A 13,772-nucleotide genomic window follows, 5' to 3' on the forward strand; every position below is an offset into this window, starting at 1 on the left:
GAACAAAATTGCATAAATTCAACCAATTATGCCATAACAAAACTATAAATTACTTAAATACGAAGTAGAAAAAACAGTTAAGATTATGAAGTTACTTGAATTATATATTCACAATATTATAAAATAATTCAACATCTGATTATTTATTTTTCACAAAGCATTTCATGTTTTTTACAATAAAATAGGGCTCATAAAATTATAAGTGATTACATATTTTTTTTTTTCTTTAAATTAGCACACCCTCATATACATGTAGCTTCCTCTCTCACTTAATTCTTCCCCGCTTAATTAATAAATGATTACTTTTGCATTAAATAGAGTATTTAATGGTTACATCTACCTCTATGCTCAATCATACATGTGATTAAATTGGTGGTATGAGAATTTGTTAAGGGGAACGAGAGAAATGTTCCTTTCAAAAAAAATTTGTATAACTAGATATATTTCCTCATTTTATAATTAAAAAATTAATCACTTTTGAAGTGTTTCTTTTGAGTTCGGATACATCCGAGAAAAAGTGGAATGGTAGAAGAAAAAAAATAACCATGCATAAAAACTTAAAACCTAGTTTACTTTGACTTAATTTCTCATAGTTTCTATCTCTCACTTATTTAACCAATGTTTTCATCACCCTTAACCATTATCCCTAACCATAAATTGTAGTATCCTATCAAAAATGGAAGTTTTATTATTTGACAATAATTTTTGATAAAAATGTATGAACTAATAATATAATTGTTTTTCACAATGTCATTATACAATTCATTATTCATATTTAATTATTATCAACTATTTCTTAAATATAATAATATAAATAAATGTGGATGGTATATTGACCTTACATAATTTGGTAGGTATAATTACCCTCATATTTTTCTTACCTTTTTTGTATAATGAATTTGATTAACATATATAAGCTTTTATACTTATTTTCCACTCTACCTCATAATATAATATCTATATCTATATCTATACTATATATAAAGCCAAAACTTGAAATAACTTCTCTTATGATGTAATTTTAATTTCCTATTTTGCTCTTAACATTATTTAATTTTTACAAAAAAACTATATAATCCTAAGCAACCACCACCAATACATTAATTAACCACATATCTCACCTTCAATTAAACATTATCATAAACACACACAAAATATAATATAAAGTACACCGAACACAACAAATACATTCTAATTCAAAAAAATGAAATATATAAAAATTAAATATGTCGTACCACACAATATTGACCAATAGGCACGAAGTGTCTGTACACACTAGTTATATATAAAAGGAAAATATAGTGTAATTACTATTATGTAATTTCATTTTCCTATTTTGCCCTTAAAATTTTAATTTCTATAAAAGACTTTTTAATATGTAATCATCATCAACATATTAATCATCTCTGTAACATTATTTATATCTATATCTATATTTATACTATTAATAAAGGCAAAACAATAAATAACCACTACATGACATAATTTTTATATTTCAAACTTATCTTTTTGTATTATTAATAACCATTTTAAACTTCCAAAATTACTTTCGTTGCTTTCATTTTTTATATTAAATATATCATTAATCTTCGATACATTATCTTATTTCTATATTCTCTTTTTCTCAACCCAAGTAAAACAGACAATAACATAAAAAAACATCTATAATGATTATTAGAGGTACAAAATGAGAAATTTGTATAAGTTTTATGTATATTATATCAACTATCACATGCTATATCCGGGGGAAAATGTGAGTGACGAGTATATGTCGTCACGCTAGTATATGATAAAGGATATCCGCTCAAACTCATATTTTTCAACATATTACAGTTAATAAGAGAGAGAGAGAATAATAGTGTAAGAATCCATGATTTATTTTATGGAAAATAATTTTGGGTTTAAATAATAGTGTGATGATAAAAAACTTGATCAACGGGCCATAGAAAGACCTACAATAGATATCCACGATAATAACTTATGGGTGAGAATAAGTTTGATGATATTCGTCTCGTTGGTACCCTCAAATTTATAAATTTAGTTTTTTATTAATTTTTTATATATTATAGTTTTTTATTATTATTTTAAGATTATATATATTATAGTTTTTTTGATTATGATCATAAATTTGTAATATAAATATCATATGACTCATGTAAAATATTTTTGCATATTGATTATTACAAAGTATATAAATATATAATTAAAATTATAAACTCGTGGATACCCATAAATACTCGCTGTTTGCAAATATCATAGATTTGCGGCCTAAGCCCGATGCCATTAGACAATGAATTATAATATTATATAGGCGTTAGTAAGGGTGTAAAAATTCAGTGGGTTTTTGGTGCATTTTAGTGATCGAATCGATCAAAAACATATGGTTCGGTTCCACTCAATTAACCACAAATTTAACTATTAGAATCGAACTGAACCGAACTGCTCTTGAATGGTTCAGTTCGGTTCCACGGTTTTTCCATTTACTTTTTTATAAAAAATCTTCCATGAATTAAAAATTCAAAATGTATTACAAGATATATTGTTTATCCATAAAAGGATAAACATAAACATTAATACTATTATTATATAAAATTATGAATCATATATAACAATAAAATTCATAATTAGGTACATGTATATGAATTAGTAAAATATATAATAGTTACATTTATAACCTTACATTTCATAATTAGTAACATATCTAACAATACATGTATAACAATATATGATATATGTTAGTTTCAAACTCAATATCAGAAAAATTGTAAATATGTTCAAAATCATAAGACACTAGGAAACAATTTAGTAACTAATAACATATATAATACAAACTTAATAATAATTTAGTAACATATATAACACTACAATTCACACAAAAATTGATAATTTAAGCTAGAAAATTGGTTGAAGAATTTAATCCCTTGTATACATTTTTTTAATATGCGGTTCGGTTTGGTTCCAACGGTTCCGAAATTTCTAAAACCATAAATCGAACCGAACATAAACGGTTCTTTACAAAAATAACCGAACAGAACCGCGAAACCGAACCGAACCACATTTTGCGATTTGGTTCGGTTCGGTTCCATCGGTTTCGCGTTTAAATCGGAACCCCTTACACCCCTAGGCTTTAGGTTGCATTATACTATATTTAATTAAAAATATTTTTTAGTCACACAAAATTTCAGATTAAAGGTGCAACAATTTATCTATACTACTTAATAAAGGAAAATACAAAATAATCATTTCATCATGATGTAATTTGTGATTCACTATTTTGTCATCATTATCTTCTTATTTCTACAAAAAATCTATATAATATCATCTTCTCATTTTACCTTCATTATCTTCTTATTTTGAGAGTGTATTTAAAAAAGTTGAATATTACACCAATTGAATATATTCAACTGCATATTACAAATATTTAGCACAAAATACCTATGAAGCACATATACAGATATGTGTATCATATACGATACGTATTTGATACATCGACACGTATTTTTTTTAAAATTAGGATACGATATGTTCTGGGATACGCGTATAAATGAATAAAAAATATATAAAATATGATAAAATTATAAGTGTAAATCATCTTCTTCTCTCCTACCTTCTTTCTTCTCTCCTACCCTCTTTCTTCTCTTCTCTGTTAAGAAATAGAGGTAAGCCATTTATTTATCCTCTCTATTAATACTCACACATCCTCTTCTCTTTATAAACATACTAAGCGAAAAGAAACTAAGAAGTGAGAAAGGTAAGCCTTTTTCTGTTTGCTCTTCACAACATACCTATGGCGTTAGAGGCAGTAACACTAAGCACCGGCCGGCGACGTTATGGATCGGAAAGTACCAGCTGCTATCCGTGGGTCAATGTGGTGTGATGGTAAGTTGGTATGATGTGACCTTTAAATAAGTGAGTGTTTATTGAAAACGAATCCGATACGTGTCTTGATATTTATTTTTATTTTTTTATTTTTGGATACTCTATGGACACGTATCCTTCGTGAATCTGAGCGTATCCGTGTCGGACACCGACACGCAATAGTATTTGGCGAATCCGTGCTTCATGGCAAAATACTATATTTTATAGTCACAATAGTCACTTCATATTTGGTTTCCCACATATATATTTGTCATCCACACAAGTACGTAGGACTAACTCTACGAGCGACTATTTTTTCTATTTACAAACACAAACTTTGTTTAAGAGAAATTAAACATATATCATTTAAAGCAACACTTATTTACACGATAATCATAATCAGAATTGTATAAAAATAGATAATTGATTACTAGTAACTAAATCCAACATATTATACAACATGCCAATCAAAACCTAAGAAAATAGATAATAAGAAACTACAATTAAAAACTAAGCGACAAATTTTGATGGAAAATAATATTAGTATAGTTGCAGAGTGATGGACGGAGAAAACAATGGCGGAACTGTAACCTACTTCCCCCAACTGCTATAGGAAACTCTATTCTCTCCGCTTACTTCACAAAACTCTTCACTTTTATCTGTTTCACTCAAAATGATTCACCAATCTCTTTTCAAACATAGTTCAATCTCATTCTCAACCCCATTTCCCACACCACCAAAACGGTACCGTTTTCATGTCCATTTTCCTTCAACAATTCGATGCAATGCTTCAGATTCATCGTTATCTCCGCCATCAGTAACGGTGACGGAATCGGAGCACAAAAGTGGGCCCTACCCTGGAGGAATGGGTCCGTACACTGGAAGAGACCCTAATGTGAAGAAACCAGAGTGGTTGAGGCAGAAAGCTCCTCAAGGTGAAAGGTTTCAAGAGATTAAGGGATCTTTGTCACATTTGAAGCTTAACACTGTTTGCGAAGAAGCACAATGTCCTAATATTGGAGAGGTTCCATTTTTCTTGTGTTTAATTTATTAAATGTTTATTCTCAATTTGGTCTTATAATATTAGTGTTACTAGTTAGATACATCAAAATTATTTGGAAAAGTAGGAGTTAATATGTTATCTCAAGAAGCTTATCAAATATGAGTTTATAAGCTTGTAGCTTATTGAAATAAGTCCTTTTAACAAACACCAACAGGTTGCTTATTTTTTTTGTCAAATACGCTAGTTGAGTAGCTTATAAGTCGTGTTAGGAACCAAACACACCTTATATTGGTCTTTTGAAGGACTTAATCGCTCATTATGTGACTGAATTCAATAATTTTTATATCTTTTAAGGACTTAATTGGTAATATTAGGGACGTAACTGTTGACCCTATCATCTTTGGAGGACTAAATGAATGGTTTACTTACTCAATTTATTGTCCTCTCTGTTTCACTGAATTTACTTACTTGAGTGTTGGATTGTTATGGAAATAGTGTTGGAATGGAGGTGGGGATGGTATTGCAACTGCAACAATCATGCTTCTTGGTGATACTTGCACTCGTGGATGCAGATTTTGTGCTATCAAGACCAGTAAAAATCCACCACCTCCTGATCCTATGGAACCAATAAACACTGCTATGGCCATTGCAAGTTGGGGGTACATATATGTTGTCTCTGTTTATCTCCTATTTATGTTAGAAGTGATTTTTTATTATCAAAAAAGCATTTTTAAAGAACAAATCCTAAACAAGCATGCCCCTTTTCTAAGGTTCTCGTTGCCCCTGTTAATTACTACTACTTACCAATTTTTGCAGAGTGGATTATATTGTCCTAACAAGTGTGGATCGTGATGATATACCCGATGGAGGAAGTGGGCATTTTGCTCAGACTGTCAAAGCTATGAAGGTGCATTGACATATTGGACTGTTGTTTCATAATGTTATTTACTAGGTATGCAGTGCAATTGACAGTTTAAGTGCTATTTTTATGATTTTTTTGCAGGATCTCAAACCTGAGATCATGGTTGAGTGTTTAACCTCTGATTTTCGGGGTGACCTGAAGGCTGTAGAAACTCTGGCTCATTCAGGTTTAGATGTTTTTGCTCACAATGTTGAAACAGTCAAACGACTCCAAAGAATTGTTAGAGATCCTAGGGCTGGGTAAGTTGCATTGCTGATCCAATTGTTTTTTTTTTAAAATATCAATCTTTGTTTCTTGAAAGGTAAAATAAAAGCTGATAGATATAATTTCTTAATGGTAATTCATATTGGGGGGAAAATAATTATATGTAAAATAAATTAGTGGAAATATAGAGGCATAAATATATGAACATGATTTATGATAGAGCATTATGACGTTGTTTGATTCATGTAGCTGACCCCATCTAGTGGGATTAAGACTTGACTGTTGTTGGAGGCATAGATAATGTTCAAGTATATTATTTCAGGTGTATGTGAAATTATGTATTAAGAAGAACCTTTTCAGAAAGGAACTTTCATTATGATGATAAATTAAAATATAAGAAGAATAAAAGATAGGAATATATCATGTCAAAATTGATTACTTTGTCAAATTATATGGTTTTAATTTTGTTAAATGTTTTGCAGCTCATTGTTTACTACCACCCTATTATGTGTTTGGAATTCCATTTCTCCAGTTGTCTAGCTAATTCACGTTTTTAAATACATGATAGAAGTTACTTTACTATGAGTGTGGGGGATACATGTTTTAACACTCACAATTCATTGGCTGGTTTCTTTCCATTATAGATCACCATTTTCTCAGTTTGTATTTCTCATATGTAGTGTGGTTGCAGGTACGAGCAAAGCTTGTCAGTTCTAAACCATGCAAAACGTAGCAAGGCGGGTATGATAACAAAAACTTCTATAATGCTGGGCCTTGGAGAAACTGATGATGAGGTGAAGGAAGCAATGGCTGATTTAAGGGCCATAGATGTTGATATTCTGACTTTTGGTCAGTATTTGCAGGTTAGTTAATATAAAATGATTTCACGCTGTCCAGACCTGCTTCTCATGTTTTAGAATCTGAAAATTCCATCCATGCTTACAGATGGTGTTAATCTTTCTCATGATCTGTAATTTTTAGCTGCTGTAACATGTTTTTCTCAAATCTATGAGGCTAGTAGCTAGTAGCTACTGTGTGGCTGGCTCAGCTGACAAGAGACCTTGCTAGTCTCCTATTTATAGCTTATTGTATTGCAGCATATATTTAATTGAAACATGTTACTGTTGCAGCCAACTCCCTTGCACTTGACTGTCAAAGAGTATGTTACTCCTGAGAAATTTGCTTTCTGGAAAGAATATGGGGAGTCTATTGGTTTTCGTTATATAGCCAGTGGGCCATTGGTAAGCTCTTACTTAACATGCACATGATTTGTGAAGTGACAATAATGATAGATTTTTTATTTAGATGTACTAACATGTATTTTGTTTCTAACCATATTCCTTGATAGGCCAACGTCAGTTGTTGTACAATCATCTGATTTTCATCATTGAACTCAGGAGATCCTTACCAAAAGCTTTTTGTTTTACAGGTGCGATCTTCATACAGGGCTGGGGAGCTATTTGTCAAGACAATGGTACGAGAAAAGGTCAAGAATGATGGGGACACATTGGTGTAACTTTTGGTTTTGCAGGTTATGTATATTAAGCAAACAGCAGATCTCAAGATTTTTGCACATGCAGTTAGTTCCCAGGGTGGAAATGGTTATCAGGGAAGGAGAGTTTAATACTTTTGATTTCAAATAGATATTTAAACTGGTTTTACATTGTCTTTTGACCAGTAATGTTTCTAAAAAAATCCATTCATAGATAATTTACACTACATGTAGGTTAAAGTTTATAGTAAGAAAGAACAACATTGGAACATAATTTACTTATGAAGGGGTGTTTTTTTCTCATTGTATTTGGTTGTTGGTGACTATTGCTGCTTTGGGGGGGTTAAGATGTGTAATTTCCATTCTTGTTTCTTTTCTCTTATTATTTGATAACATTTGGCTAGCTCATTTCTGACATGAAACAAAGTTTAACATTCTTTCCCGGTTTGAGTTTGGATGTGTCAGCCATTTCTTTATTGAAATTGAGTTTTCTGATATCAGACTATGTCTGGTCAAGTAGTTTGCGAAGTAGTTTGTTCCATGGTTTTCAAAACTCCATATGAAATAATCTCTTGGACTATAAATAATCTATATCCAAGTACTACATTCCTAAGTAACCAAAGGGCATACTTTTTGTTCAAAAGATTCTTGTGTACTTTTTGATAAAGGAAATAATTTGAGGTCTCAGATTAAAGTTTAGTTGCTTTATTTTTTGCAAGGTGTGACGGAGACGATAACGTTAATCAAGGAGATTATAGACACGTGAAGATCTAAGAAATTTCCTTCTAAGTCTTGCTCCCAAAAAACGAGAAACCTTTGTTCCAATTTATATGGGGATGCATACAAACTTAGTGGATTCTATTAATGACAGACCCTGATCTTTATTATTTTCTAAAGTTGTCAGCTTTTTTTGGTTATTAGCTTTTCTTTTCCAACTAAACATATATTCTCCCCTTAATCTCAAATATTGTGAAACTGATTTTCTTTCAGTTTGGAGCAATAAAGAGTGGGTGAATATGCTCATTCTCTTATAGAAAGGTTTTCTTTAAGCAATAATCAAACAAATGGAAATGCAAGCAACTCATGACAACCACTTTTGCTTATAAAACAGGTCAAAAGCAATAGCAATGAATAAAGCAAAAGATGAGTAGTTGATGCTGTCATCTAGTGCCCCAACTAGCCCTCCTTTATTCTAAAGCAAAGTTTCTAAACAAAAATACAGTCTCTGATAAATGCTACTAGTGTTCAATAATAGATACTGCAATTTGTGATGCAAGGTCCTTTGACTCTACAACATAATCTCATTGCTTTTACACATCATTGTGTAGAAAATTTCATCCAAAACATTCAATCCTTTTTATCTTCTAAATACTGATACTGCAAGAGATAATTAGATTCTATTACAATGTTGAAGAAAGTAGCAGTCCTATTGGTACTTGTGCCTTTTATCATTGTTGTTATGGCTTCTGATCCAGATCCAATCAATGACTTCTGCATAGCCAACTCAGCAGACAACAGCTTCAGTTGCAATAACTCTTCCACAGCAACAGTGGAAGATTTCACCTTCTCTGGGATAAAGTTTCCAGGGAACTTCAAAAAAACTGGTTTTTATTCTGTGGCAGTGAATTCCAATGTCTTTCCAGGTCTAAACACTCTTGGTGTGTCATTTGTGAGAGCAGATTTTGATGTTGGTGGTGTCAATGTGCCTCACTTTCATCCAAGGGCAACAGAGGTTGCTTTTGTGCTAGAAGGGAAAATCTATTCAGGATTTGTTGACACAAAGAACAAGGTATTTGCCAAAGTGTTGGAGAAAGGAGAGGTCATGGTTTTCCCAAGAGGGTTGATGCATTTTCAGATGAATGTTGGAGATGGGCATGCTACTATATTGGGAAGCTTTGATAGCCAAAATCCTGGGTTGGTGAGAATTCCAAATGCAGTTTTTGGTTCTGAAATAAATGAGGAGCTTTTGGAGAAGGCTTTTGGACTCAGTTCTAAGGAGCTTTCCAGGTTAAAGAAGAGGTTTTCTGCTAGCTAAATTGTTTTCTTATGTTTATGGAGAAAATGTTTCAAGTAAAGTCATTGAGGATTAATGATCCACATCATGCACAGTGTTAAATTTTACATGATATTTATTCCAATACAGTAACATTACTGAAGAATAATGATGATTAGTTGAAAAAATTGTGGTTACTTCATAATCGTTTAGTTGCAGTTTGGCCTAAATTGCAGCTATGGTTACTTTGCATATACCAGAATTGTGTCACTGATGCGATCACAATATTGCAGTTGCGAATTACTATTTAAAACCATGATCTATTTGACATATAAAGGGAAGATTCAATTATCATTAGAAATAAACTTCGAATGTCTTTCTACAACAAGATTTGATAATGACGATTGAGAAGCTAAAAAGATTAAGACTTTGGACTGATTTGAAGTTTATTTCTAAGTTCTTGCTTTTGCCATTTCTTGATCTTTTAAAGTCAACACACTCAGTATAATATTTGCTTCAATAATACAAGTTTGGCATAAAACCTCGAAATAAAAGGAGTGGTTGGAGAAAATTTCATTATCACATGTGTATTGGTTGGTTTAACCAACCATGAATTTAAAGTGAGTAGAAAAATAGTGTAACATGATTATTTGTCTTTCTTATTATTGTCCCTTCACTTTCCTATTCAACTCCGCTTTCTCCTGCCAAGGTTCCCTTACCCAACAGCATCATTTCAAAGAGGTTGTAACTGCTCCAAAAGCTACTTTGTTTAATGATTCTCTTCCCCCAATTTGGTTGTTGCACTCATTTGACTAGCTTTCTATCCCCCCACACGAGTTTGAGTGTCATGTTTTTAATGGAGAACCAAACCAGCCATGATTATAGGTGTCAACTATCTTGTGTTTTTATGAGTACAATGTACTCTTTCTAAATAAACAAACATGCCTTAGTCTTATTTGATGAGTTTAGCTATATGGGTCGAACCATAACATGATGCCCTATTATAAATGATGTTTATTAATAAAACATTAATCTTTGAATATTTCCTAATTGTTTCACCTATGGTTTTTAATGGTCTCCATCTGCTTTTAGAATTTGGAATAATTTCATTTGATCGTCAGTTCTTGTAATGCTTCTAAAACCAAAGAAATTTACTCATTTATTTTAGTAATTTTCCCTGTTTGCTTTTTTTCTTCTCTTTAGTTCCACTGAGAAAAAGTGCTCAGCAGCTACCTAAGAAATTGTACCTTGGCTTGAACATCAATGCTACATGTTCTTGTTAATCTTAAGGTTGTTTGTTTGGTTTTTACTTTTACATTAACAAGCTTCTACTGAGCTTTAAAATTACCAATGAAAGGTGCTTTGGCTGCTTGTGGAAATCAAAATAGCATATCAAATGGTAGTGTTATAGATCAGACAACCTTTAAAATAAATAAACACCAAACAAACATGGTCTTGCAGTAGAAACAATAATAGTCTCTAGTAGATGATAAAAACAAATCCTGATCTAAGATGTAGATCAACTGTTCTACACTCTTTACATCTTCCATAGACATTGCATACTAAACACTGTTATTTGTGACAACTTTCCTGACATCTTTTCTTTTTATAACTCAAAGTACTAGTACTTTGCATTATAAAACTCATGGTTGTACAAAAGTTGTCTAGATGAGACTTACATGAAACATTTCCATTCCATATTTGCACTATAATTATTTAGTTAAAGCAATGCATTAAGCATCTCATTCCAGATATCTGGCACACCAGGGAGGCACCAATGGCTGCAATCAGAGGAAAGGCCTGTACCCGGTTTCTGGTTCTGCCTCTCTTCTACACTTAATGCCCTTTTGTACACTGAAGGATGTCCATCTCTTCTGAAAGCTGTCATTGTTGTAATATCTTGCAGATACACTGGAAATCTCATCCTTTTCAGCACTCCTTGTAGCACTACCAATGGTTCAGGAACATGTATGTGGCTGAAAAATTGTATAGGCAGCTTCTGGTTGTAGCATTTCCAACCATTTTGTCTGCATATAAAAATCAAGGAACCATAGGAGTTACAAGGCAAAGAATGATAATTACAACAGATTTAATTGCAATGTACTATATTTTGCTTTTTACAATGATAACCAATCATGCATTGTCATATCATTGAAAATATTACAGTAACTATCTTAAAGGTTGTTGGCATATATTTGATGCATGATGGTTGATAATGTAAAAGTTTTACAATTAGTGTGTATCAGAATTAAAATCTAATATCGATGTATCATAATTAGGCAATAATAGTAGATAGTACCTGTTATGCCTAGGTGACATGCTTCGAAAAATGACTCGGGTTCTTTGAGGGTCTAGATTTAAATCCACCCACCTTGCCCATGTACTGAGTCCTTTCTGATAAGCAACCATCGGATTCATGTTTCTGATGATACTATTTCCCACCATGTAATAATCCCACCTAGTATTGATCAAGATTGAACACATTGTAATGTGAAACTCGGAAACTGGTCTACATTTGATACATGTTCAAGGACTTAAAAAGTAGACAAATGCTGATATTCACTAAGGGTTGAATTATGGATAGAAAAAATGGTAACTAATTCTAGTGGAAAAGTAGAGAATGAGAAATTTTTTCTTACGAGCTTGTATCACCAGAGTGAGTCCACCAATGAGCTGAATCAAATACAAGAATATCAGCTCCTTTCCAATACCTTGCATTCTCTTCAATCAAATCCAAATATAAAACTCTCTTATTTTCAGGCCCTTTCTTCAGTTCCACTAGTAATGGTGCCCAGAAGAATTCAATTGATGTCTCAAAATCCTGTACAAGAACAATATGAGTTAAATCATTCTTAGAAAGAAAAGGAGAATAAGTTTGATTAATTATCAATGTCTTACCATAGCATGGAAAGCCATTAAAGGACCATTATATGTCACTGTTTTCCTATCAGTTGGAATAACTCCTTGAACTAAGCAAACAAGAGATTCCCATTGGTTTCTCATTATAGAATCACCAACTAACAATATTCTCTTTCTTCTCATTTTCCCAAGAAACCTTAGTGCATCAAACCTGTAAGTGTGTCACATAAAGAAGCTAAATTCATCAAGCAGTAGTTTGCCAACTAAGGAATTGATTTATAAACCAATAGCTGCATAAGCTTCTTAGTTATACAAGTAAATAAGCTTGCCTATTTTCCAACTGAATTTTTTTCATCTTTAACTACAATATATAATATACTGATAGCTAGCCAACCAAATACAAAATATTGATCATGCAAGCATTTACTAAAACAATGAGGCATTGTCCATTATCCTACAATTTGTCACAACCATGTGTCATGCATTTCAATTGGTCACTTAATTTAAATATCCAATAATTAAGGATGAGAGTTGATATTATTGTCCTATTATAATGCATGGCATGGAGTAGTCCAAACCCGGTTTTAAAATAATCTGGCCGGTTCGAGCTAAAATATCCGGATTCAATAAAAAATAACTAATATAGTATCGAAACCCTATGAAATTTCAGGTGTAATATAAGCACCTTGGGATGGAACAAGCATGTGGCTTCCACTTCCACTTCTCATACTCAGAATCCGGCCTCCCATTCTTTTGACAAGCAACTGCAGTACTGAGATAGGGACAGTTGGAATCATAGAGAGGATAAGATTGATCAAGAACCCATTTTCCAACTGAAAAGTCACATTCTTTCCAAGAACCTCTCTTGGATTGCACCATGCTAATATCATCAGTTTCCACAGCTAGCAAGTTGGGCACATCATATGGGTTGATAAGTGATAATGTGCAATAAAAGAAGCTTAGAAAGATGCTGATGAAGACCAAAAAGGACAGAAAATGAAGCTTTGGTTTAGCCATGAAAGGCAAAGGTGGATAGTGTGAAGAGTCTCAAAGGAAGTGATTAAGCTTTTGTAATTTAGAAGGGACTTTTGTGTTGACAAAAAGTGCTTCATCAAGGCATGACTTCCGGTAGTGTGGACCATGGAAATGAACCTTTTTTTACTTATTGTCATTGCTGTAGTTTGTAGACTGTAGTAATTGATATCATTGCCACTTTTCTTCCCTTTACTCAGTTTTGCTTGTTACCTTTTATTTCTGTAATGAGTAAATAGGTCCTTAAGTTATGTATTAAGCTGATATGGGTAGCATGTGCATTTGCTTTCCTTAGAGACAAATGTAGAGTTGAAATAATAAATAATGTCTCAATTCTTGTCCAGTTTGTATTCATGTCCAATTAAAAAGTGACATTTAATTAAAAAAAAATCGAAATTTCGTAAGATAG

General features: G+C 32.2%; 3 protein-coding genes across 4 annotated transcripts; 2 read left to right on the plus strand and 1 right to left on the minus strand.

The window, feature by feature from the left end:
- On the plus strand, window positions 4,383-7,920 carry LOC109336099 (lipoyl synthase, chloroplastic). Its single transcript, XM_019572483.1, has 7 exons — window positions 4,383-4,882; window positions 5,357-5,520; window positions 5,678-5,768; window positions 5,865-6,022; window positions 6,679-6,850; window positions 7,118-7,228; window positions 7,417-7,920. Exons 1-7 carry the CDS (start codon window positions 4,532-4,534, stop codon window positions 7,501-7,503), a joined length of 1,134 nt encoding a protein of 377 aa, XP_019428028.1. The 5' UTR covers window positions 4,383-4,531; the 3' UTR covers window positions 7,504-7,920.
- LOC109336100 (germin-like protein subfamily 3 member 2) lies at window positions 8,609-10,091 on the plus strand. The gene is made up of 3 exons (XM_019572484.1): window positions 8,609-9,542; window positions 9,589-9,662; window positions 9,963-10,091. The coding sequence occupies exon 1, from the start codon at window positions 8,885-8,887 to the stop codon at window positions 9,512-9,514; it is 630 nt and encodes a 209-aa protein (XP_019428029.1). The 5' UTR covers window positions 8,609-8,884; the 3' UTR covers window positions 9,515-9,542; window positions 9,589-9,662; window positions 9,963-10,091.
- Window positions 8,920-13,578, minus strand: LOC109336097 (protein trichome birefringence-like 36). Of its 2 annotated transcripts, none has more exons than XM_019572481.1 (5): window positions 13,017-13,483; window positions 12,371-12,542; window positions 12,112-12,293; window positions 11,772-11,930; window positions 8,920-9,014 (listed from the first exon to the last, which is right to left on the minus strand). In XM_019572481.1, the coding sequence occupies exons 1-5, from the start codon at window positions 13,346-13,348 to the stop codon at window positions 8,984-8,986; spliced, it is 876 nt and encodes a 291-aa protein (XP_019428026.1). In that variant the 5' UTR covers window positions 13,349-13,483; the 3' UTR covers window positions 8,920-8,983. The 2 variants fall into 2 exon arrangements, with proteins under 2 accessions (XP_019428026.1, XP_019428025.1); XM_019572480.1 differs by lacking the exon at window positions 8,920-9,014 and adding an exon at window positions 10,858-11,499 and having other exon boundaries at window positions 13,017-13,578.

Source organism: Lupinus angustifolius, chromosome LG20, assembly GCF_001865875.1.
Source record: "Lupinus angustifolius cultivar Tanjil chromosome LG20, LupAngTanjil_v1.0, whole genome shotgun sequence".
Taxonomy (NCBI): domain Eukaryota; kingdom Viridiplantae; phylum Streptophyta; class Magnoliopsida; order Fabales; family Fabaceae; genus Lupinus; species Lupinus angustifolius.